Genomic DNA, 26,344 nt, shown 5'->3' with positions numbered 1-26,344 from the left:
TTCTTAGAAGGGTTAGTCACCCTAATAACAATACCGGACAGACAAAAACACAGAACACACAGTGCCGAGGACCGGAGCTGCAGGAGCTGACTGATGACGTAATCGGAGCGGTCACCAGCCAGAAGTCCCGCGAGATCTCGGCAGAAAACTCAAGACGCCGAGATCTCGCGAGAACAAGGGAAAGGAGAGACAAGAAGACGCTGGAAAACGGCGTGCAAGATGGCGCTGCCACCCTGCAGCCGCGCGGACCAGAGACAGCAGCCGGAGGTCCGGAAGCGCCCTAAGTGAGTACCGACGCTCCTCAAACCCCCAGGAGATGAGCGGCGCAACTCTCGCCCCCCACCGCTAGAGCCGGAGCGCAGCTCCCACGGCAGGGAGAGACAGACGAAAACGGGGGGAGAAAGGGGGGCAACGAAGCGCCACAAAAACCAATATATGAGAAAACAAGATAAAAGATAAGGTACAATAAGAAGGAAAATAAGTGAAGGACCACTCAAATATATATAGATATATATACAGTGTACACAATATGACAATATAATGCCCTAAAATGGAACCCAAAGGGGAAACACCACAGGGCAGAGAAAACCGCTGCTAAGGAAAAGGTGAATACTTATCTGGAGCAGCAAAGAAAGAGGACTGCTCCAGGGTGAACGTGGCTTATATGGACTTATATGACATATTTTAAGTGTTTTGTCTTTGCTGCTATGGAAACAGTAAAGAAAGAGAAATGCAATAGGAGCCTCCGTGTCCTGGAATAAAATTGGAAATGATCTAAAGTTTTAGAGAATATGGTGCTCTGGTTAAAAAAAACATTAACATTCACTATATATATGTTTAGGTAAATACATTTGAAAATGTACTATATATACAGTACAGACCAAAAGTTTGGACACACCTTCTCATTCAAAGAGTTTTCTTTATTTTCATGACTATGAAAACTGTAGATTCACACTGAAGGCATCAAAACTATGAATTAACACATGTGGAATTATACAGGTCCTTCTAAAAAAATTAGCATATTGTGATAAAGTTCATTATTTTCTGTAATGTACTGATAAACATTAGACTTTCATATATTTTAGATTCATTACACACAACTGAAGTAGTTCAAGCCTTTTATTGTTTTAATATTGATGATTTTGGCATACAGCTCATGAAAACCCAAATTTCCTATCTAAAAAAATTAGCATATTTCATCCGACCAATAAAAGAAAAGTGTTTTTAATACAAAAAAAGTCAACCTTCAAATAATTATATTCAGTTATGCACTCAATACTTGGTCGGGAATCCTTTTGCAGAAATCACTGCTTCAATGCGGCGTGGCATGGAGGCAATCAGCCTGTGGCACTGCTGAGGTGTTATGGAGGCACAGGATGCTTCGATAGCGGCCTTAAGCTCATCCAGAGTGTTGGGTCTTGCGTCTCTCAACTTTCTCTTCCCAATATCCCACAGATTCTCTATGGGGTTCAGGTCAGGAGAGTTGGCAGGCCAATTGAGCACAGTAATACCATGGTCAGTAAACCATTTACCAGTGGTTTTGGCACTGTGAGCAGGTGCCAGGTCGTGCTGAAAAATGAAATCTTCATCTCCATAAAGCTTTTCAGCAGATGGAAGCATGAAGTGCTCCAAAATCTTCTGATAGCTAGCTGCATTGACCCTGCCCTTGATAAAACACAGTGGACCAACACCAGCAGCTGACATGGCACCCCAGACCATCACTGACTGTGGGTACTTGACACTGGACTTCAGGCATTTTGGCATTTCCCTCTCCCCAGTCTTCCTCCAGACTCTGGCACCTTGATTTCCGAATGACATGCAACAGTCCAGTGCTGCTTCTCTGTAGCCCAGGTCAGGCGCTTCTGCCGCTGTTTCTGGTTCAAAAGTGGCTTGACCTGGGGAATGCGGCCCCTGTAGCCCATTTCCTGCACAGGCCTGTACACGGTGGCTCTGGATGTTTCTACTCCAGACTCAGTCCACTGCTTCCGCAGGTCCCCCAAGGTCTGCAATCGGTCCTTCTCCACAATCTTCCTCAGGGTCCGGTCACCTCTTCTCGTTGTGCAGTGTTTTCTGCCACACTTTGTCCTTCCCACAGACTTCCCACTGAGGTGCCTTGATGCAGCACTCTGGGAACAGCCTATTCGTTCAGAAATTTCTTTCTGTGTCTTACCCTCTTGCTTGAGGGTGTCAATGATGGCCTTCTGGACAGCAGTCAGGTCGGCAGTCTTACCCATGATTGCAGTTTTGAGTAATGAACCAGGCTGGGAGTTTTTAAAAGCCTCAGGAATCTTTTGCAGGTGTTTACAGTTAATTAGTTGATTCAGATGATTAGGTTAATAGCTCGTTTAGAGAACCTTTTCATGATATGCTAATTTTTTGAGATAGGAATTTGGGGTTTTCATGAGCTGTATGCCAAAATCATCAATATTAAAACAATAAAAGGCTTGAACTACTTCAGTTGGTGTGTAATAAATCTAAAATATATGAAAGTCTAATGTTTATCAGTACATTACAGAAAATAATGAACTTTATCACAATATGCTAATTTTTTTAGAAGGACCTGTATACATAACAAAAAAAGTGTGAAACAACTGAAGATATGTCATATTCTAGGTTCTTCAAAGTACCTTGCTTTGCTTTGCTTTGATTACTGCTTTGCACACTCTTGGCATTCTCTTGATGAGCTTCAAGAGGTAGTCACCTGAAATGGTCTTCCAACAGTCTAGAAGGAGTTCCTAGAGATGCTTAGCATCAGTTGTTTTTACACTTTTTTGTTATGTATATAATTCCACATGTGTTAATTCATAGTTTTGATGCCTTCAGTGTGAATCTACAATTTTCATAGTCATGAAAATAAAGAAAACTCTTTGAATGAGAAGGTGTGTCCAAACTTTTGGTCTGTACTGTACATATGCTATTAAAGGGATTGTCTGGTTTCCAATATTTGGTGGGGTTCCAACTCCTGGCAGCCCTGCTGGTCAGCTGGTTGAAGAGAAAGCAGCGCTCGTCCAAGTGCTGCATTCTCTTTACTGTTTACATGCTCGCTGTCAACATTGCAATGGCGAGGCATGTGTTTACAGGTCCTCCATCTCATTCACTTGAATGGGAAAGAGCAGTTGTTACACTCCCCTATCATTTAAGTGAATGGGACGGAGGAGCATTTGCTCGCCGCTGCAATGTTGACGGCGAGCCTGTAAACAGTGAAGAGAAACTGAAATCTTTTAGGTGGAGGGAAGAAAACAAAAAAAATAAAAATAATGTGGTTGCATACGTGTGCACACCCTCTTGTAGCTGTGTTCAGAATTAAGCAATCACATTTAAAATCATGTTAAATAGGAGTCAGCATACACCTTCCATCATTTAAAGTGCCTCTGATTAACCCCAAATAAAGTTCAGTTGCTCTAGTTGGTCTTTCCTGAAATTTTCTTAGTCGCATCGCACAGCAAAAGCCACGGTCCACAGCGAGCTTCCAAAGCATCAGCGGGATCTCATTGTTAAAAGGTATCAGTCAGGAGAAGGGTACAAAAGAATGTCCAAGACATTTGATATACCATGGAACACAGTGAAGACAGTCATCATCAAGTGAAGAAAATATAGCACAACAGTGACATTACCAAGAACTGGACGTCCCTCCAAAATTGATGAAAAGACGAGAAGATAACTGGTCTGGGAGGCTACCAAGAGGCCTACAGCAACATTAAAGGAGCTGCAGGAATATCTGGCAAGTACTGGCTGTGTGGTACATGTGACAACAATCTCCCGTATTCTTCATATGTCTGGGCTATGGGGTAGAGTGGCAAGACGAAAGCCTTTTCTTACGAAGAAAAACATCCAAGCCAGGCTACAGTACATTTAGCAAAAACACATCTGAAGTCTCCCAAAAGCATGTGGGAAAAGGTGCTGTGGGAAAAGGTGCTATGGTCTGATGAAACCATGGTTGAACTTTTTGGCCATAATTCCAAAAGATCCGTTTGGTGCAAAAACAACACTGCACATCAGCAAAAGAACACTATACCCACAGTGAAGCATAGTGGAGGCAGCATCATGCTTTGCAATTGGAGCTGGGTTTTTTTTTCAGCTGGAACTGGGGCCTTAGTTAAGCTAGAGGGAATTATGAACAGTTCCAAATACCAGTCAATATTGGCACAAAACCTTCAGGCTTCTGCTAGAAAGCTGAACATGAAGAGGAACGTCATCCTTCAGCATGACAACAACCCAAAGCATACATCCAAATCAATAAAGGAATGGCTTCACCAGAAGAAGATTACAGTTTTGGAATTGCCCAGCCAGGGCCCAGACCTGAATCCGTTTGAAAACCTGTGGGGTGATCTGAAGAGGGCTGTGCACAGAAGATGCCCTCGCAATCTGACAGATTGGAGTATTTTTGCAAAGAAGAGTGGGCAAATCTTGCCAATTCAAAATGTGCCATTCTGTGCTGTAAAAAAATCAAAAGGTGCTTCAACAAAGTATTAGTTTAAGGGTGTGCACACTAATGCAACCATGTTATTTTATTTTTATATTTTTTTCCCCTCTATCTAAAAGATTTCAGTTTGTTTTTCAATTAAGTACAGTTTATAGGTCACATTAAAGGTGGGAAAAGTTCTGAAATGATTTCTCTTTGTCTCATTTTTTTTTACATCACCTGACATTTTAACCTGACTTTTTATAGCCACTGTATATATATATAGACCACTTGAAAAATGGCAGAAAATCATATTTAGCATGGCTGGATCTTAACAAGGTTCCAAGTAGAGCTTCAACATGCAACAAGAAGAAATGGGAGTGAGACAAAAAATTTTGAGCATTCAATTTAATGAAAACAACAATTAAACTGAAACAGGCTGTTTTTCAGCTGATCAAAAGTTTAGGACCACACCTCCAAAAAAAACAAAACCCCCCCAAAACAGAAATCCAACTTCCAAACATGAACTCAGTAATGAGTAGCTCCATCGTTATTGTTGATCACTTCAAAAATTTGTTTCGGCATGCTTGATGCAAGCGTTTCCATGAGGTGAGTGGGAACATCCAAATGAACCCAAAGCATACATCCAAATGAACAAAGTAATTGCTTCTCCAGAAGAAGATTAAAGTTTTGGAATTGCCCAGCCAGAACCCAGACCTGAATCTGTGGGGTGATCTGAAGAGGGCTGTGCACAGGAGATGCCCTCGCATTCTGACAGATTTGGAGTGTTTTTGCAAAGAAGAGTGGGCAAATCTTGCCAAGTCAAAATGTGCCATGCTGATAGAGTCATACCCAAAAAGAGTGCTGTAATAAAATCAAAAGGTGCTTCAACAAAGTATTAGTTTAAGGGTGTGCACACTTATGCAACCATATTATTTTATTTTTATATTTTTTATTCCCTCTACCTAAAAGATTTAAAAAAAAGAAAAAGTCCTGAAATGATTTATCTTTGTCTCATTTTTTTACATCACAGAAACCTAATTTAACAGTGGTGTGTAGACTTTTTATATCCACTGTAGATGTCACATGAAAGGCAAAAAGTGTTTGCATGGACCAAATACAGACCCTTTGAAACACTGACCATTTTTTCAAGGACATAATCACCGTACACCCCTCACTCCAGTTTTGGCAAATGGGTGTGGTTAGTTTGTTCAGCTGATTTAAAAGGTTTGTCCGGGTTACTGCAGGTTTTGGTAGACTGAGAGTTGTTGTTGATAGAAGACATGTCCCACAGTCTGTGGTTCTCCATAATTCATTTGCAGCACTTTCAGAGTGCAAGAGCAACATGGAGGATGGCTCAAGCACAGTGGGTGAGAAACAATCATCTCCCATGCCTAAAGTATGCAAGACTGCAGCCAAATACAAAAAAGAAGAAGGTGAGGACTGATAGTAAGCAGCTGTTGGTGGGCGATTCCATCATAAGAGGAAAATGGTGTTGTGAGATGACTCCCTGGTGCTAACGCTAGCAGGGATAGACGACGTATCCTTAATATTGTTAGGCAAGCAAAGCAGGAAAGGGAGGTGGATGTTATTGTCCATCTTGGGACAAATGATCTGGCTTGCAATGAGGTTTCAAAGGTAAAGGAATCTTTTCACACACTTGGAAATGATATACGGGAGGTTGCATCAACTGTTTAATTCTCTGCAGTTTTCCCTGTGCATAACCTTCAGCATGACAGGAAGATGCGCTTTAAGGAATATAATGTATGGCTTGGTGAATGGTGTCTGAACCAAGGGTTTGGCTTTGTGTCTCATGTTAGCTCTCGTTGGAATGGAAAAGAACTGTACAAGATTTATGGTTTGCATCTTTCTCTCAAGGGAACGAATGTCCAAAAAAGGGGGGCAAAAGAGTGACAATGCAGCAGTCCGACTGCCCCCCGGAACAATGCCAGAAGATGCCAGTAGCACATAGGTTAAGAAATGACAAGCTCTTGTCTTGTCTTCAAATGCTCGCAGTTTAGGGAATAAGATCAATGAACTTGAAGCTATAATGGCATCTGAGAATATAGATTTAATGGCTGATACTGACACTTGGTTCAATGGGAGTAATGACTGGGATATAACAATACCAGGGTTCTCTCTATATAGAAAAGAAAGAGAAGGCAAGAAGGGGGAGGGGTGGCCCTGTATGTGAAATATAGCATAAAATCTAATTTAATACAGGTTAGCGAGACCAATTTAGAGTCAGTTTGGGTTACCTTGCAGCTTGATAATCATAAGGTAAAGTGTATAGGTGTAATATATAGACCTATATAGGGGTCATTATTTCAGAAGACTTAAAGGTAGGCAGACAATGTCATAGAGCAGCAGGAAATGCTAGCAGAATGCTTGCATGTATAGGGAAGGAATTATCAGTAGAAAGAGGGAGGTGCTCATGCCGCTCTACAGAGCACTAGTGAGACCTCATTTGGAGTATTGTGTGCAGTACTGGAGACCATATCTCCAGAAGGATATTGATACTTTGGAGAGAGTTCAAAGAAGAGCTACTAAACTAGTACATGGATTGCAGGATAAAACTTACCGGGAAAGATTAAAGGACCTTAACATGTATAGCTTGGAAGAAAGACGAGACAGAGGGGATATGATAGAAACTTTTAAATACATAAAGGGAATCAACAAGGTAAAAGAGGAGAAGAAAACTTCTACAAGAGGACATAGTTTTAAATTAGAGGGGCAAAGGTTTAAAAGTAATATCAGGAAGTATTACTTTACTGAGAGAGTAGTGGATGCATGGAATATCCTTCCTGCAGAAGTGGCAGCTGCAAATACAGTGAAGGAGTTTAAGCATGCACGGGATAGGCATAAGGCCATCCTTCATATAAGATGGGGCCAGCTGCTATTTCTAGTATTCAGTATACTGGGCAGACTAGATGGGCCAAATGGTTCTTATCTGCCGACACATTCTATGTTTCTATGTCCGGGTTTAAGATATTGAAGACCTATCCTTAGGATAGGTCAGGATCAGATCTGTGAAGGTCCGACACTCGGGACCTCCTCTGATCAGCTGTTCTCAGCAACCATCATGGATGGAGCTCGAAGCAGACAGCTGTGTCCACTGTGTAGTGATTCTGCTGGGTTCCTGCAGCTCAGCTCCTGAAAGTAGGTAATCAATATCTAGAACTTGGACAACCCCTTTAAGTGAATTTATCAACTGTGATTTTTCATAAAATTACAAACATTTGTTGCAGTCTTAGTCCAATAAAGGCATGTAGTAACATCTCAAGATAGAAGTGTAAGATGACAGGAGTGCAAGGTCCGCCTCACAGCAATCTCCCAGTAACCTCCAGCATGTACCCATGCATACGATGGGAGGAAGGAGAGAGCTCTGAGCCCCACCCAAGACTGGCTGATATAGCCCGGGCCTCACATGTGCACCAGAATGCTGCCTGTGGATGTAAATAAAGGCACATTCAGACTAGGAGTTTCTACACCTCCCAAAAATTCTATATATCAACTACAGATTGGCGTGGTATTAAAAAGCAGGAAGTGCTCAACCCCATATGCAGTGGTGCATCTATACGGGGGGGGGGGGGGGCAGATCCTGCACTTGTGGCCCACTGCTAATGGCAATCCCCAGCAAAAATGCATACAATGGAGGATGCCTGCAGCGGACCACAAGTACCACAATGGACATCCTACACAGAAAAGCAAATGTGTGGATGTGATAAACAGTAAAAATAGTATAACAAAAACAAAGACAGGTGCACTCTGCGGTCTTACTAACCCTCATACTGGTGTAAATTTAGATTAACCAACATATCCTGGTTGGTGGACGTGTCTGAGCCCAAGCACCGCGCCATAAAAAATTTCCTCCGATATGTTATGTGTAGAGTTCAACGTTTATATTGCTTTGTGTGAGCCTCTCTTCTATGGATGTTAATTTGAAACAATGCATGGGATAATGTAATAAGGTACAGATATATATTAGTACTCCTTTGTTCACAGACATGTCAGCTAATTCTTTTACAACCTTAGAGCACATACACAAGACCTTTGCCTGTTTTGCGGTCTGCAAATTGCGGATCCGCTAAACAAGGATACCGGCCATGTGCGTTCCACATTTTGCGGAAGGGAATGTCCGGGCCATAATAGCACAGTCCAATCCTTGTCTGTGATGCGGTCAAGAATAGGGCATGTTCTATATTTTTGCAGATGCCACAGAACGGACTTATGGATTCGGACAGCATCTTTCTTGGCCCCATTGAAGTGAATAAGTCCGCATCCGACCCACAAAAATGCGGATCGAATGTGGACAAAAAATTAATTTAGACTTGTGACTGTACAGTTCAAAAGACTTTGTGAAGCCAAAACTGAATCCACCCATTGCTCTCAAAAGCATATTCTGCAATTATATAAGCACCACAGCCTAATAATTTGCTGTCACACGAGTTCATGAGGCAAGTCAGTACATCTCACACAGAATACTGTCATCTGTAAAATTATATGTTCTCCTGCTGTTATTCCTCAGCGAAGAAAGAAAAACAATATTAAGGTTTGGTTTTGAAACGCAGATTGCTAGAGCTACACGTTTCCATTATTTTATATATTAACTGCTAGTTCAATATTGTGTCAGAGTTAATTCCAGTAACAGGTTGGTTCTGATAATATACGGTATGTGCAGGGTATGCATTGATTGTTTTCAAAACTGTCAGAATATTAGGGGCTACCTTCCTGCCACATCCAGAATCCGGGCTGTGGTCAATCTGGAGGGATACTGCAGAGGATAGGTTTCCCATATCCCTGCAATATGTTATCAGAATGCTGGTGCTGGCAAACAAGGTACTGAAAAATAAACGTGGCTGTACACATTAGGCTAGACATGTTCTACTCTTTTGTGGAACAGACATACGGAAATGGAATGCACATGGAGTAACTTCCTTTTTTATTTTGCAGACCTATTGAAATGAATGGTTCCGCATATGGTCTACAAAAAAAACGGAACGGACAAGGAAAGAAAGTACGTTTGTGTGCATGAGCCCTTATGCAAACCGACCAAGTGAAGTTGCAATGACCCATCTAATCTGTATGGGGCTTCCAGAGATCACATTTTTTCCAAATGAGTAAAAAATACTCTTAGCATTTTTGAAAAGTATTTTTAGCCAAAGACAAGTATACAAGTTGTAGTAATTGAAATAAATCAAACGTAGGCATACATAACTCTAAAGGGCTTGTCCAAGAATGGAGGGGGGGGGGGGTTTGGTAACTCCCCCACTTGACAGAACCTGTAAAAAAAAGCACACAATGCTTCCATAACAGTGCCCCATAACAGAGTCATAAAGAGTATTCCATAACAGAGCAATACAGAGTGCTTCCATAACAGTGCCCCATAACAGAGCCATACAGAGTGCTTCCATAACAGTGCCCCATAACAGAGCCATACAGAGTGCTTCCATAACAGTGCCCCATAATAGAGCTATTAACAGTGCTCCTATAACAGTGTCACCATAACAGAGCTATATAGTGCTTCCATAACAGAGCCATACACAGTGCTTCCATAACAGCCATCATAAGAACCATTCACAGCCATCATAACATACACCAGCCTAGAGGGAGCATATCCGTTTTTAGCTTAGTGTCATAGGAGGCAGACCGCCCTGCTTGAAGGGCGGCTTCCTTTTTAATTTTTTCCCTTTTTAGGTATGGGAAGCAGAGTCGCCTAGTCTCTCTGTCTTCCCAGGGAGCAAGACCAGTGTTGGTTCCCTCGCCGTCTGACCTCCCCACAGAAGAAAAGGTGGACCTGGCTCCCCTGATTCCCGCCAGCCAAACAGTCACCTGGTTCTGTGAAGACCCTCCTGCCATACCAGTCTCTTGCCACTTCGGGTGCCAGCTGCTGAAGAGGTGACCCTGCTGGTCCGTTAAGGGAGGGTGAAGAGAAGAGGATGAAGATGGGGTGAGTAATTGGGAATGGGTGAGCAGGTCATCATTCCTACTCTGACGCCTCAGCATCTCCACCCCCACTTGGGTCACGCTCGGACGCATCCTCCCTCCCAGGGGAAGTTCTGTCCGATGGGGAGATTGGGGAATCTGACTCTGATATTGATCCGGAACAATCTTCTAAGATTGCTTCCATGGTGGATAGCCTAGTTACTGCTGTCCGTGACACCTTCCAGGTGCAGGATGACTCCCCCTCCACGAGCCATCATTGTCTCCGCTCCAGACGATTCCCTAAAGCCTTTCCCTTAGATGACGATTTCTCTGTGGTCATTGCAAAGGCGTGGGACCACCCAGATCGTCGCTTTACCACATCCAAGCGACTTGATCTACTGTATCCCTTTCCGGCGGATTGTGTGTCTAAGTGGTCCTCTCCGCCTAAGGTGGACGCACGTCTCGCCTAACACACTGCCATTCCCGTGGCTGATGGCTCCTCCCTCTGGGATCCCGTAGATCGCCGTATGAAGTATTTTGCCAAGTCGGCATTTGCAGCAAGTGGCTCAGCATTTTTGCTTCCGCCTGGGTGGCTAAGGCGGTCTCAGAATCGGCACTCCAGTTAAATCAAGATTTGGTGGCGGACCTCCCTCAGGCGGAGCTTCAGTCTTTGGCCCTGCAAATCTCACAGGCGGGTACACTGGTGGCCCACTCATCAGCTCTCGCGGTAGCCTTATGGCGCGAACTGTGGCTTAAGGTCTGGGCATCGGATTCGTCCTCAAAGCGTTCCCTGGCAGGCCTGCCTTTTTCCGGCTCCCGTTTATTCAGGTCCCGTTTCGATGAAATTATCTCCGAGGCCACAGGTGGTAAAAGTACCCACTTCCCACAGGGCAGATTTAAGTACACATTTCACGCTAAGTCCTGAAATGCCCAGACTCACTCCTTTTGCCACTTCTCGGGTACTCGTCCGGCGGCAGGAGCCCCTCCCAAGTCCTCCACGCAAGACCAACGAAAAAAGCCATTCTTTCGGCCTCAACCCACGAGCACAGCCCACTTGTCCCTCGGCCAATAAACAGCCTTCTGCATGAAGGGGCGCCGCCACCCTCATGGGTGGGAGGTCGTCTCCTTCTTTTTCAGGAAATTTGGCAGGCCCATATTTCAGACGCGTGGACGCTTGAAATTGTAACCTCAGGTTCAAGATCGAGTCTGCGTCTCCTCCCCCAGACCGTTTATTTCTGTCCCAGCCCCCCAGAGATCCGGATCGGGTTGTCACCTTTTCTCAGGCAATTCGGTCTCTCCTCTATTGGGGCATGATCTCCCCTGTTCCCCGGGAGGAACACCTCACAGGGTTTTATTCAAACCTATTTGTCGTCCCCAAGAAGGAAGGGTCAGTTCGTCCGGTTCTAGACCTCAAGCTGCTGAACTGGTTTCTCTGGGTCCAACACTTCAGAATAGAGTCCCTTCGCTCTGTCGTTGCTTCACTGGAGCGGGGAGAATTCCTCTCCCATCCAGGACGCGTACTTACACGTCCCCATTTCTTCGGTACATCAGCGCTTCCTCTGCTTCGCGATAGGCCCCCACCACTCACTACCAGTTCGTCGCCCTTCCCTTTGACTTGGCAACGGCTCCCAGAGTCTTCACGAAAGTGCTCGCTCCCCTCCTGGCCCTTCGTGCCAGGGGTATCACGCTGATTCCATATCTGGACGACATCCGGGTCAAGGCGCCGACCTTCAGTCAGAACGAGGTCAGTCTACGTATCACTCTCGACACCCTGACACGCTTTAACTGGCTGGTAAACTTCCAGAAGTCTTCCCTATGCCCAACCAGGCAGATAACTTTTCTTGGGATGATCCTTGACACAGACGCGGTGTTAGTTCGCCTTCCTCTGGACAAGCAGCTAGCCCTTCTGAGGTTTGTCTGTCTTCTCCTCCGATTTTGCATGCGGGTCTTGGGTGCAATGGTCGCTTCCTTCGAGGCAGTCCCGTTTGCACAATTTCACACTCGTCCCCTTCAACAAGCAATTTAATCGTTTTTAGACAAGTCACCAGAGTCATTGGACCATCACATCATCCTGTCCCCAAGGGTGCGTTCGGCACTTAGGTGATGGCTCTCGGCCCCGACCTTGGAGGTGGGGAAGTCCTTTCTCCCGATCTCATGGACGGTCATTACCACCGATGCCAGTCATCAGGGTTGGGACGGAGTCTCTCCGCCCCGGATAGTCCAAGGCGTATCCTGGAGCTTTGGGCCATTCATCTGTCACTTCTCCATTGGACCCCTCTCCTGAGGGGCCAGCCAATTCGGATCCAGTCGTACAATGCAACGGCAGTAGCAGACATCAACCACCAAGGGGGAACCCGCAGTCAAGCCTGTGATGGAGGCGTCGGACAAAATCCTGCAGTGACGCACTGGTGGCACCCGTCCCTCCCCTTCCCCTCCTGCCCCAAATCTGTGCAGAATCAGGATGGAGGGCATCCAGACAATTCCCATTGCTCCGGATTGGCCCTATTGCGCGTGGTACACCGATATCATGCTCCTTCTAGGAGTCGATCTTCTCTCTCAGGGTTCTGTCTTCCACCAGCGTTTAGACTTTGACGGCGTGGCTGTTGAAACCGCCATTCTGAGGCAGCAAGGTTTCCCTGACAGGGACATCCACACCATGATTAAGGCTAGGAAACCAGCGTCTTCCAAGATTTATTATAGAACCTGGAGGTCCTTTTTGCGCTTCTGTGAGGAATGTGGCCTCCCTCCACTGTGCTTCCTTTCTGCAATCGGGTCTGGAATTGGGTCTTGCGCTTAGTTCTTTAAAGGGCAAAGTGTCGGCACTGTCAGTTTTTTCCAGCGTCCTTTAGCCGGACAGGGCCCGGCTAAGACCTTTCTACTAGGGGTGGCTCACACTGTCCCGCCGTATCGCTCCCCTTTACCCTCTTGGGACTTAAATCTGGTCCTAGGTTCCCTCCAATCTCCTCCTTTTGAGCCTCTAGACGCTGTTTCCCTCCGTATTCTTTCCTGGAAGGTTGCCTTCCTGGTGGCAATCAACTCCATTAGGCGTGTGTCAGAATTGGCAGCGCTCTCTCCACCTATATAAGGCGGTGCTCCACCCGGTACCTTCTTTCCAGCCGAAGGTGGTCTCTGCTTTCCATGTCAACGAAGACATTATTCTCCCTTCGTTCTGCCCCTCCCCCTCACATCCTAGGGAGCGAGCTCTCCATCAGCTGGATGTGGTTCGGGCTCTGAGGATTTACCTGTCCATTTCTAGTTCGTTCCACCCTACGGACTCCCTATTTGTTGTTCCTGAAGGTCCCCGCAAAGGCTTGCCAGCTTCTAAGGTGACGGTTGCCAAGTGGATTTGTTTGGCGATTGCTGAAGCATACTGCTCCTGGTGCATGGTACCGCCCCTCGGTGTCACGGCCCACTCTACTAGGGCGGTGGGCACTTCTTGGGGTCAGTTCTACTATGCTTCCGCTTCACAGTTGTGTAAGGCAGCGACTTGGTCTTCCTTGCACAAGTTCACCAACTTTTATCAGGTGCATACTTTTGCATCAGCGGACGCAGTCCACGTGGCGGTCTCTTTCTCGCTTAGTTCATTGGGGGACACAGCTCCCACCCATTGTTACTATTATTACCGCAAGTGATGGCGGTTGGTTTGCTGGTACGGTCCCCAGTTCTGGTTTGGGTCGACTGGCATTAGTTATGTTATGGGTTGTTTTCTGTATGGGTTTTTTCTCCTACTCCTACTGCTTGGGCACAAACTGATATGCTCTCTTCAGGCTGGAGGGGGTATAGCCGGCAGGGGAGAAGTTATCACTTTTCAACCTAGTGTCGCCTCCTAGTGGCAGCAGCAGCTATACCCACGGTCCTGTGTCCCTCAATGAACTAAGCAAGAAAGAGATTTTACAGGTGAGTTCACAAAAATCTTGTTTTTCTGGTTCTTGATTGTATAAATGCGAGCAGTAGATTCACTATTAAAGTCATTCCTCTGACACCAAAAGCTGTAGACACCATCACATTCAGCGTCAATGGGAGTTCAGGGGCAAATTCATTTTGCAACTTGGTACAGAGGTCTGAGCACCAGTGCCACGCACGTGAGCTTCCCCATCTGCACTCATAGTGGCTTGGCATGGATTTGCAGTGCGCTGATATTGGCCAATTGCCATTCTCCTTACTAATAACAAACTCCTTACTAGCTACCTACCCTTGGTTGTTATCTGAGAGTATAAAGCTTTGTTATAGAACAGTGATGGCTAACCTCTGGCACTCCAGCTGTTGTGAAACTACGACTACCAGCATGCTCCATTCATTTCTATGGAGTTCTGAGAACAGCCAAGCAAGTGTGCATCTTGGGAGTTGTAGTTTCACAACAGCTAGAGTGCTGGAGGTTAGCCATCACAGTTATAGGATGTTTTGGGCACCAGCAGTACTGCTGTGCTGCCTGTGCCTTTCACAGTGCACACATCAGGTGCAGAGAAAAGCTCATGCGTATTGATACACAAGACTTTTTCAAAGCGTAAAAGTGCCTGTACAAGAGTCTATGACCCTGTACAGGCCTTATTGAGACCTCCCCACTGACTGTACAGAAAAAAAAAGTATGGCATGAGTTACCGATTATTTTAAGGTGGCCCACTGTATAGGAGAGCACAGTCTTCACTTTCCTATACAGTAGAAAAGCCTAAAAGGACAATCTTATGGTGAATGGAGCAATAAAGGCTATGTACACCTTTGGAGGCAATTTTTATTTATGATAGTATTTTACTCATTTTTGGCTAAAAATCATATTTTCAATTGGCCTTTATTAAAAATATTGAGCCGTTCTGTCACAAAGGGTTTACTGCTTTTCTAAAGGTCCATTCACACATCCGTATGTGTTTTGCGGATCCACAAAACACGGACACCGGCAATGTGCGTTCCACATTTTGCTGACCGCACTATAATAGAAAATGCCTAATTTTGACCACAATTGCGGACAAGAAAAGGACATGTTCTATTTTTCGGGGGAACGGAATTGCGGATCCGCATTTCCGGATCTGGACAACACATAGTGAAAAGGTCTGCAATTCTGTTCTGCAAAATGTGGAACAGAATTGCGGATGTGGGAATGGAGCCTAACTGTGCTACTGGTACTTTCACTTTTTGTCGGTCTTTTAATAAACCTTATCTCTAAACTACTGAGAGGACATACACTTATTTAAGCCACATTCTTATCAGTAAGATAAGAACTAAGCTATAATAAGTGTTTATAATGTCAGAGAGCAGAGATAAGGAGCCCGTCAGCTCCCCAACTGAAGGAAAAGAGAAAATCCAGAGGGCTGCTACTAGAGCATCTCAACTATGTACAGAAAAAAGGGCTCCATATTTTTAATAAAGACCAATTGAAATAATGATTTTTAGCTCAAAATGAGTACAATGCAATAATAAAATAATTGCACCCAAAGGTGTACATAGCCTTTAACCTCTTAAGGACACATGACGTACCGGTACGGCATGTTGTCTTGGTACTTAAGGACACATGACGTACCGGTACGTCATGTATAGTTCCCATCACCGCCGCCCGGTGATCGGAACCCGATGCTTGTTCAAATCATTGAGCAGGCACCTTGGCTAGATGCGCTGGGGGGTCCTGTGCCCCCCACCCCCCATGTCGGCTATCGCGGAAAACCGCAGGTCAATTCAGACCTGCGGTTTTCTGCGTTTCCGGGTTATTCGGGTCTCTGAGGACCCGATAACCCGGAACAGGATGGTGATTGGTGGTGTGATTTTTACTCCACCAATCACCATCCTGCGATTTTGAGTGGTGATGGTGACATCACCTCTCAGGATCGCCTCTGATTGGTAGGAGGGCGGGCCGGCGGAAGATTCAAATGATAGCAGCGCTCCTCTCCTCCTTTTGTTTTCGGAGCCCGTGTGGAGCATCACCCCATCTGTGCCCCAGCACCCATCCTTGCCCCCAGGACCCGATCTGTGCCCCAGCACACCCCACCGCTGATCAACTTCGGACGGTTGATCAGCGGTTTAGAATATGGCCCGCCGGATGTTCTCGGCCGAGGAAGCATACGCCCAGCTTGCCTCCGATTCAGAGAGTCCCAGTGAGGATGAGGATGACCCCACTTTCCTTTTGTCACCCGCGTCCTCCTCATCATCTAGCGATGATAATGAGCCCCCAAGGCGGCGGAGACGCCACCAGGCGGAGCAAGGGGACTGCCATGTTAGGGACCCTGTGGCCCACCCTAGTACGAGCAGCTCTGGGGCTCATACTAGTTTTCCGGCCCACCAGTTATATCCACCGGAGCCCCCTGCCGGTGAACTTGTGTACCCCAGAGCGATTTGAGCCCGTGATTCCTGATTTTGTAGGCCAACCAGGAATCCAGATTTCCACAGTGGGCTTCACTGAATATGACTTTTTTTGTCATTTTTTCAGTGACCAACTGGTAAATCTAATGGTGGAGCAGACAAGCCTGTACGCCCAACGGTTCATTGCTCAACACCCGGGCTCCTTTTTGGCTAGGCCCGGTGGCTGGACGCCGGTCAGTCCAGCCGAGATGAGGACATTTTTCGGCCTCGTGCTGCATATGGGCCTAGTCAAGAAACCTAGTGTCAGGCATTACTGGAGTGGGGACGTCCTCTACCAGACCCCACTTTACAGTACGGCCATGACACGCTCCGGGTTTGAGGCCATCTGGAAATGCCTGCATTATTCAGATAATGCAGCATGTCCCCCCCGAGGTGATCCTGCCTATGACCATCTGTATAAGATACGGCCGGTCATCGATCACTTTGGGGCCAAATTTGTACAGGCCTATGTACCTAGAAGGGAGGTCGCAGTTGATGAGTCTCTCATTGCGTTCAAGGGGAGACTCATTTTCCGCCAGTATGTTCCCTCAAAGCGGGCGAGGTATGACGTGAAGCTGTACAAACTTTGTACCTCAGGGTACACTTACAAGTTTTGTGTGTACGAGGGGCGAGATTCCCGTATTCAACACCCAGAATGTCCCCCCACTCTGGGTGTTAGCAGGAAACTTGTGTGGGACCTTTTGCACCCACTGCTAAATAAAGGTTATCACCTGTACGTGGATAACTTTTATACTAGTATCACCTTGTTCCAGTCCCTCGCCGCCAGATCCATGTCCGCTTGTGGGACCGTGCAGAAAAAAAAGGTGTAGAGTGTGTCACAGGAGGGGGATACGGAAGGACACCACTACTCAATGTGACACGTGCCTCTGAATTATTGGTTGCTTCAGGGAGTACCACACTTCCATGGAGTACTAAATTTATATCCCAATGTAGCCACTGACAATCGGATAACAAAAACTATGGTTCTCAGACTTGAGACACCCAAAAAAATTGTAAAAACTAAAATAATAAAAAAAAAGTATACAAATTAGGTATCTCCGCATCGGTAATAATCTCCTCTATAAAAATACCCCATGACCCAACCCCCCAGATTAACACGGTCAAAAAAAAAAAAAAAACGGTGCAAAAAAAGATTTTTTTTGTCACCTTACATAACAAAAAGTTTAATAGCTTAATAGCAAGCGATCAAAAAGTCATATAGCCCCCAAAATAGACCCCAAAAAAGTCCTCTCATCCCGCCAAAAATTAGACCCCACATAAGATAATTGGCTAAAATAAAACCAAAAATATGACTCTTAGACTTTAGAGATACCCAAAAAAAATAATTTGTATCAAAAAGGATAATATAGTCTAAGACCAAAATAATTGTAAAACAAAGTAGACTTATTAGGTATCGCCGGGTCCGTAAGAATCTCCTCTATAAAAATACCCCATGACCTAATAACCCCCCCAGATTAACACAGTAAAAAAAAAAAAAAATTAAAACGGTGCCAAAACAGCTATTTTTGGCACTTTTCCATTTCAATCCGTTTCTTTCGGTAACAAAGCAAGGGTTAACAACCAAACAAAACTTAATATTTATTACCCTGATACTGCAGTTTACAGACATGCCACATTTGTGGTCGTAAACTGCTACAGTACAGACCAAAAGTTTGGACACACCTTCTCATTCAAAGAGTTTTCTTTATTTTCATGACTATGAAAATTGTAGATTCACACTGAAGGCATCAAAATTATGAATTAACACATGTGGAATTATATACATAACAAAAAAGTGTGAAACAACTGAAAATATGTCATATTCTAGGTTCTTCAAAGTAGCCGCCTTTTGCTTTGATTACAGCTTTGCACACTCTTGGCATTCTCTTGATGAGCTTCAAGAGGTAGTCACCTGAAATGGTCTTCCAACAGTCTTGAAGGAGTTCCCAGAGATGCTTAGCACTTGTTTGCCCTTTTGCCTTCACTCTGCGGTCCAGCTCACCCCAAACCATCTCAATTGGGTTCAGGTCCGGTGACTGTGGAGGCCAGGTCATCTGGCGCAGCACCCTATCACTCTCCTTCATGGTCAAATAGACCTTACACAGCCTGGAGGTGTGTTTGGGGTCATTGTCCTGTTGAAAAATAAAGGATGGTCCAACTAAACGCAAACCGGATGGAATAGCATGCCGCTGCAAGATGCTTTGGTAGCCATGCTGGTTCAGTATGCCTTCAATTTTGAATAAATCCCCAGCAAAGCACCCCCACACCATCACACCTCCTCCTCCATGCTTCACGGTGGGAACCAGGAATGTAGAGTCCATCCGTTCACCTTTTCTGCGTCGCACAAAGACACGGTGGTTGGAACCAAAGATCTCAAATTTGGACTCATCAGACCAAAGCACAGATTTCCACTGGTCTAATGTCCATTCCTTGTGTTCTTTAGCCCAAACAAGTCTCTTCTGCTTGTTGCCTGTCCTTAGCAGTGGTTTCCTAGCAGATATTCTACCATGAAGGCCTGATTCACACAGTCTCCTCTTAACAGTTGTTCTAGAGATGTGTCTGCTGCTATAACTCTGTGTGGCATTGACCTGGTCTCTAATCTGAGCTGCTGTTAACCTGCGATTTCTGAGGCTGGTGACTCGGATGAACTTATCCTCCGCAGCAGAGGTGACTCTTGATCTTCCTTTCCTGGGGCGGTCCGCATGTGAGCCAGTTTCTTTGTAGAGCTTGATGGTTTTTGTGACTGCACTTGGGGACACTTTCAAAGTTTTCCCAATTTTTCGGACTGACTGACCTTCATTTCCTAAAGTAATGATGGCCACTCATTTTTCTTTACTTAGCTCCTTTTTTCTTGCCATAATACAAATTCTAACAGTCTATTCAGTAGGACTATCAGCTGTGTATCCACCTAACTTCTCCACAATGCAACTGATGGTCCCAACCCCATTTAAAAGGCAAGAAATTGCCAATAACTCTTGTGCAACACCTAAAGGGTTAACAAAGTTTGTAAAATCAGTTTTGAATATCTTGAGGGGTGTAGTTTTTAGAATGGGGTCATTTTTGGGTGGTTTCTATTATGTAAGCCTCGCAAAGTGACTTCAGACCTGAACTGGTCCCTAAAAATTGTTTTTTTTAAAATTTCTGAAGAAATTTTTCAGATTTGCTTCTAAACTTCTAAGCCTTGTAACATCTCCAAAAAATAAAATATCATTCCCAAAATGATCCAAACATGAAGTAAACATATGGGGAATATAAAGTAATAACTATTTTTGGAGGTATTACTATGTATTATAGAAGTAGAGAAATTGAAACTTGGAAATTTGCAATTTTTTACAAATTCTTGCTAAATTTTGTATTTTTTTATAAATAAAAATTATTTTTTCTTACTTCATTTTACCAGTGTCATGAAGTACAATATGTAATGAAAAAACTATCTCAGAATGGCCTGGATAAGTCAAAGCGTTTTAAAGTTATCACCACATAAAGTGACACTGGTCAGATTTGCAAAAAATGGCCTGAAGGTGAAATAAGGCTGTGTCCCAAAGGGGTTAAAGTATAACTTGTCATTTTTTTTTTGGGGGGGGGGGGAGTATTGGATTAATATCACCTTGGTGGCCCTGTTTAAACTTTTCACTGTGTGTTCAATTACCCCTTAATTCCACAGTTTTGTTCCCTGTACTGCCTACTTTTACCTGTGCTTAAAATAGGGTTGCTAGGCATGGTCCATCTATGTGTTGAAGGACGGAGGACACAGAAGCACGCAGCGTGCAAGGTCACATTCCTGACAGCCAGGGACTTTAAGTGAATGATTAAAGCCAGGTCCTCCCCAGCAGCTGATAACAGTGCCTGGGCTGTGTGCACTTCTCCCTGTCCCTGCGCTTGGCAGATGCTCCCTCACTCAGCAGACTTGGAGGATGCAGAGCTGAAGCAGCGCAGACCAGGGAAGGGAGATCTGCCATCTGCTCAGTGTATAAATTAAGGCAACATGTGGTAAGAGGACCCCTTTGTGCTGCAGGAGATTAATCCTTTAGGGGGAGGGCTCTGGTTACTGACACTTTTGGGGGGCTATTGTCACTGGCTAGTGAGGGCAGGCGGGATTAGCCTCAGGGTGAGGGCAGTGGCGGCCATCTTAACTGAATAGTGAAATTGCAGTTTTATGCAGACTGGTTGCTAATGGATGAATCTTATTAAATATGGGGTAAGTCAGTCTAATAGTAACTGATTCTGGAATATCATGTTATTAGTAACTACATATAGGAAAATTGAAATTAGGGTCTAAATGTGACAGTTATCCTTTAAGGATATGTTTGACAGGTAAGAGATCTTTTCCCAGCATATATGCCAAACATAGGGCTCAGCTGGAGCGTACACTAAGCCTCAGCCACAGGTCGTAGGCAGCTTTGTGCTGGACCACAATCCTATGTGTGAACATACCCAAATTCAAAGTGAAGTGCAATATACTGTGAAATGACATGAAAAGTAATGATCAGAAATGTAAGACTCGTTTCAATCATACAGCTAGGGCTGCAGGAATATTCAAATCCCCTGTGCTTATTGACTCAGCTTTCTAAAAACCTGCAGTATGATGTCCTTTAAGAAACTACAGGCTCATAAACAACCATATGTATTTTGGTGGCATCTTAGAAGTCCATGAAATACTCTGCAGTCCTATATATGTATTATGAGAACAGGTATGTTTATATAAAGGGGACAACGTTTCTGCAATCTGATCTGTTATTTACAGTGATTTTAATAGGATTATCCCCAAGATAGGTGATAAATGTATGTATGATTGCTGGTGGTCCCAAACTAAAGGTGTCATACAGCTAAGGGTGTCCATCACTAACAAGACCGCCCACTGGACTCCTGAGCATAACAAAAGGTGAAATTTAAAGGAATAAAATTTATATCAAGTCTTTTCCTGCAAACACGTATATAAATCCACCCAGATCCTTCTCCATAACATGCTGCCCACAGAGAGGACTTCAATACAGCATGGCAGGATTCTTTTAACAAGATAATTGGAATACAAACTTTTCCTTTCCAGAGGCTTTGGCATCCTGCTGTGAAGCATGGCTTCTCAAGGACATTCATGAGCTGACTTTTGTATGTACTAGATACATTGGAAATGTAATAAAATGAAATATGAATAAAGAAATACACCACCAAAAATATGAGTTTAAGACAGGGAATGTTTTATTGACAAATCCACAATGGAGATGTCATAAATTGTTCAAGTGTTTTGGACCAGAACAGTTAAATGCAGCAAAAATACATTAGAACATAAAGTTGCTACACAGAAACGTACTGGCTGAGTAAAAAAATGTGTGTGATTCTCAGATGTTACATTATTCCCTGTGAAAAGCAGCACCGTTTTGACATTTAGTATTCTTCTCCTTCCTCCTCGCCCTCTCCCTCCACAGAGTCTACACCAACTTCTTCATAATCTTTCTCCAGGGCAGCCATGTCCTCACGAGCCTCAGAGAACTCTCCCTCCTCCATACCCTCACCTACATACCAGTGGACAAAGGCACGCTTGGCATACATAAGGTCAAACTTATGGTCCAGCCTAGCCCAGGCTTCTGCAATAGCAGTGGTGTTGCTCAGCATACACACAGCACGCTGTACTTTGGCCAGATCCCCACCAGGAACCACAGTTGGTGGCTGATAGTTAATACCAACCTTAAAACCAGTTGGGCACCAGTCCACAAACTGGATGGTACGCTTGGTCTTGATGGTGGCAATAGCTGCATTGACATCTTTGGGCACCACATCACCACGGTACAACAGGCAGCAAGCCATGTATTTACCGTGACGTGGGTCACATTTCACCATCTGGTTGGCTGGCTCAAAGCAAGCATTTGTGATCTCAGCCACAGAAAGCTGCTCATGGTAAGCTTTCTCTGCAGAGATAACTGGGGCATAGGTGGCAAGAGGGAAGTGGATACGAGGATAGGGCACCAAGTTAGTCTGGAACTCTGTCAGATCTACATTCAAGGCTCCATCAAATCTAAGAGAAGCTGTGATGGAGGACACTATCTGACCTATCAGCCTGTTAAGATTGGTGTAAGTTGGGCGCTCAATGTCTAGATTTCTACGGCAGATGTCATAGATGGCCTCATTGTCTACCATGAAAGCACAGTCAGAGTGCTCAAGTGTGGTGTGAGTGGTCAGGATGGAGTTGTAGGGCTCAACAACAGCAGTGGACACTTGGGGAGCTGGGTAGATGGAGAATTCCAGCTTGGATTTCTTTCCATAATCAACAGAGAGACGTTCCATCAGCAGAGAGGTGAAGCCAGAACCAGTCCCACCACCAAAGCTGTGGAAGACCAGGAAACCCTGAAGACCTGTGCACTGATCAGCCTGTGGAAAAAAAAAAAACATTTGAGTGAGAAATATTTTAACATGTGATAAAGTGCTTCTCACTACAGAAATAGTCACTTACCAGTTTGCGGATTCTGTCAAGCACCAGATCAATGATTTCCTTGCCGATAGTGTAGTGACCACGGGCATAGTTGTTGGCAGCATCTTCTTTTCCAGTGATCAGTTGTTCTGGGTGGAATAGCTGGCGGTATGTCCCGGTGCGTACTTCATCTGCATAGATAGACATAATTGTATAAAAATGAATAGAAGCTTTATTCAGGAAACCAATTGATGACAACAGCGAGGCTTCTCTGTGATGATTGAAGGCTCGTGTAATGTTCAGAACAGCGCTACTATACACGCCTTACACGAGACATGGTGCAGCATGACGCTGACATCATCTGATTATTGAAGGGTTCTACTAAATGCATCTTCTCACATGTCAATCAGATGTTTCTGAGGGTCTCATTGGTGGCTGCCTTGAAGGTAACAGTCCTACCGATTAGCTGAAAATGGGTTTCACCTAGGCCTCGCCTTGTAAATCAATGTGCATGGCAGGATTGTGTCCTTCCAATGTCTGTCTAAGGCCAGTTTCAGATGGGCGTGTTCACTGCTCCTTGTGGGAGTGTGAATTCCCATAGTGAACTCTGCTCCTCTGAACAGACCACGGGGCATTATACTGATTTATAATGCTGTGTGTCTCTGCCCAACCTCCACTGTAATGATCTGTACAGATGGCATTATGTTCAGTACAAATCATTACAACCGAGCACAGCATCATTGTACTGCCATGTGGTCACGTCAAAGGAGCAGAGGTCACTACGGGAATTAACGCTCCCACATGAAGCATGTTTCACGCTTGTCTGAAACTGTCTTCAATGTTTTATAAGATGTAAGAATACTCTAATGACTGTGCTATATTGAGACTCATTTCTGTGAAAATGACTGACCACTTCAGGTGTCACTGGAAACAACCTTACAGAAATGTAAAAATTAGGTATTGTGGTCCTCACACTATAAATGTATATATTTAATTAAGAACTAGAAGGAGAACCGCATCTATTGAGAGCAGCTAAGCAATAGATGGAGATTCCAGCTCTGATGAATATACTATGGGCTCTAATGAATGCCTTAGTATTGTGGCCCAGAAACGCGTTGTGTAGTATCTACATATCATTCTGTATTTAACCAGTAGAGATTGTCCTCACCGATGACTGTAGGCTCCAGGTCCACAAACACAGCCCTAGGGACATGTTTGCCAGCTCCAGTCTCACTGAAGAAAGTGTTGAAGGAATCATCGCCTCCTCCAATGGTTTTGTCGCTGGGCATCTGTCCATCAGGCTGGATGCCATGTTCCAGGCAGTACAACTCCCAGCAGGCGTTACCAATCTGTACACCGGCCTGACCAACGTGGATGGAGATACACTCACGCTGCACAGGAGACAAAGAACAGATTGTCACTGTTTAGTGTCGCGGCAATATTCGTCAGCTTTAATATGTCTTAAACGGTAATCACTCGCCCGTGTTTACGGCGCACTTGATTTTTACGGTGGGGACGTCTAAACAGATGTCAGGAGAAGGAAATACAGGAGAGATAAGTAGGAGGGAGGCTCAGCAATCCCAATCCGATCCAAGTGTGGAATATCTCCAGGCTGCTCTATGGCGGTGGATGGGAAACAATGAGCGGCGCTGACAGCCCACGCCACACCCACTGCAGCATTGCAACCAGCAGTCTGCATGACAGAAGGTGGGGGACGTCTGCTCCCAGGGGTGCCCAGCCCACATCTCCTAGCTACCCGCTTCAAACAAGACAGATCACCATTACATCACCATCCCTGACTGCAGAGCCTTCATCTATCATCTGATAGGGGGGGGGGGGGGAATGCCTCCATTCATACAGCACCGCATACCCATGCTGGAGATATTTTATATATATATATATATATATATATATATATATATATATCTTCAACAGGTCAGGTTCTGCTATGTAAAATTACAAAATTGAATTACACTGGCATGACACCACCCAGACTGGCACTATGTGGGCGCAGGATAAGATTAATAATTGTTTTGGCTGGGTACCAATTATGATGGCTATAGGCAGATAGCCTGGCAGTGCCAACAGGTGACTCTATTGTGTCTGCCCTGGCCACAAAGGGTTAATGGGACAGCACAGGAACAGTTTCCAGGAAAATGTGAGGAGCACGGCTGTGCTGGAAGGAGGACACGTCTGGATGACAGGGCGTGGTGCGCACACAATGTACTGTCTGTACGGCTCAGGCGCCATCTTTCCCTGACTGCAGCGAGCACCGCTGTCACCATGGCAACCGCCTCACCTACCACAGGAGAACAATGCAGAAGCCGCCCTTTGTTCTCGCCGCTGTCAGAATAACATCCCCCCCGCCCCCTTCTCCACCCTCCCCCACCGCTGTCAGGAGTCTTCTTACCATGTTTGCGGCTTGAAGGCTTCAGAGAAGAGGGCGAGAGGAAGGAGGAGAAGGATGCCTTCTTACAATGCGACTCTAAGGAGGTCGGTGTAAGAGAACCTGCAACACATGGTCCAAAGCTGCCCGTTATATACAACCGCGTCGTCAAGGAGACCGGGCTGGAGGATCTCTCATTGGTGCCGGCGCCGAGCGAGCCGATCTGTGATTGGCCACAGGCTGATGGGATGAGGTAATCCGCCCGACCCTTCATGGGGAGTGTGGGACAAAGAGGCAGGGGGGACCCCCACCCGTCCATCATCCCTTACCGGAACAGGGGGTCTCCTAACAAAGGGCCGCAGATGTGCTCGACCCCCGGTAATACCTCCCGTTATATGTGACGTCATAGGAAAATAGCACGTCATAACGTTGTAGACAGCCAGTCGTCCTCCCAGTAACCGTTATTACCAGGCTCCTGCCATTTTATAGACGTGGCCGGAACAGCACATCTGTAGTAATGCAGTCAGCGGTGGTTAGCAAGGAGCAAGACATCAGACCTCAGAAATCCAAGGATACAGATCATTTTCTGTTTGCTATAGAGCCACCTACTATGGGGGGAGGTGCAGCAGGTGTCATGGCCATTTGGTGTAATACAGCATATATAATACACGATATATACACTATATATATATATATATATATATATATATATATATATATATAATACACGGTATATACACTATATATATATTACACGATATATACACTATATATATATTACACGATATATACACTATATATATATAATACACGGTATATACACTATATATATATATATAATATACGATATTATATAATACACGATATATACACTATATATATATATATAATACACGATATATAC

At 44.9% G+C, this 26,344-nt stretch overlaps 1 protein-coding gene across 1 annotated transcript; it reads right to left on the bottom strand.

The window, feature by feature from the left end:
• Positions 1-21,825: 21,825 nt before the first annotated feature.
• On the bottom strand, positions 21,826-25,652 carry LOC122931904 (tubulin alpha-1A chain). Its single transcript, XM_044285976.1, has 4 exons — positions 25,465-25,652; positions 24,223-24,445; positions 23,097-23,245; positions 21,826-23,014 (listed from the first exon to the last, which is right to left on the bottom strand). Exons 1-4 carry the CDS (start codon positions 25,465-25,467, stop codon positions 22,034-22,036), a joined length of 1,356 nt encoding a protein of 451 aa, XP_044141911.1. The 5' UTR covers positions 25,468-25,652; the 3' UTR covers positions 21,826-22,033.
• Between the last annotated feature and the right edge of the window lie 692 nt (positions 25,653-26,344).

The sequence above is a fragment of the Bufo gargarizans genome, chromosome 3, assembly GCF_014858855.1.
Source record: "Bufo gargarizans isolate SCDJY-AF-19 chromosome 3, ASM1485885v1, whole genome shotgun sequence".
Taxonomy (NCBI): Eukaryota; Metazoa; Chordata; class Amphibia; order Anura; family Bufonidae; genus Bufo; species Bufo gargarizans.
Note: the sequence above shows the minus strand (reverse complement) of the source record. Positions and strands in the feature narration are given on the sequence as shown.

Coding starts and splice junctions, on each gene's coding strand:
- LOC122931904 (XM_044285976.1), bottom strand. Junction 23,246..24,222: donor CCTGGAGCCTACAGTCATCG/GTGAGGACAATC, acceptor CTATCTATGCAG/ATGAAGTACGCACCGGGACA. Junction 23,015..23,096: donor TTGACAGAATCCGCAAACTG/GTAAGTGACTAT, acceptor TTTTTTCCACAG/GCTGATCAGTGCACAGGTCT.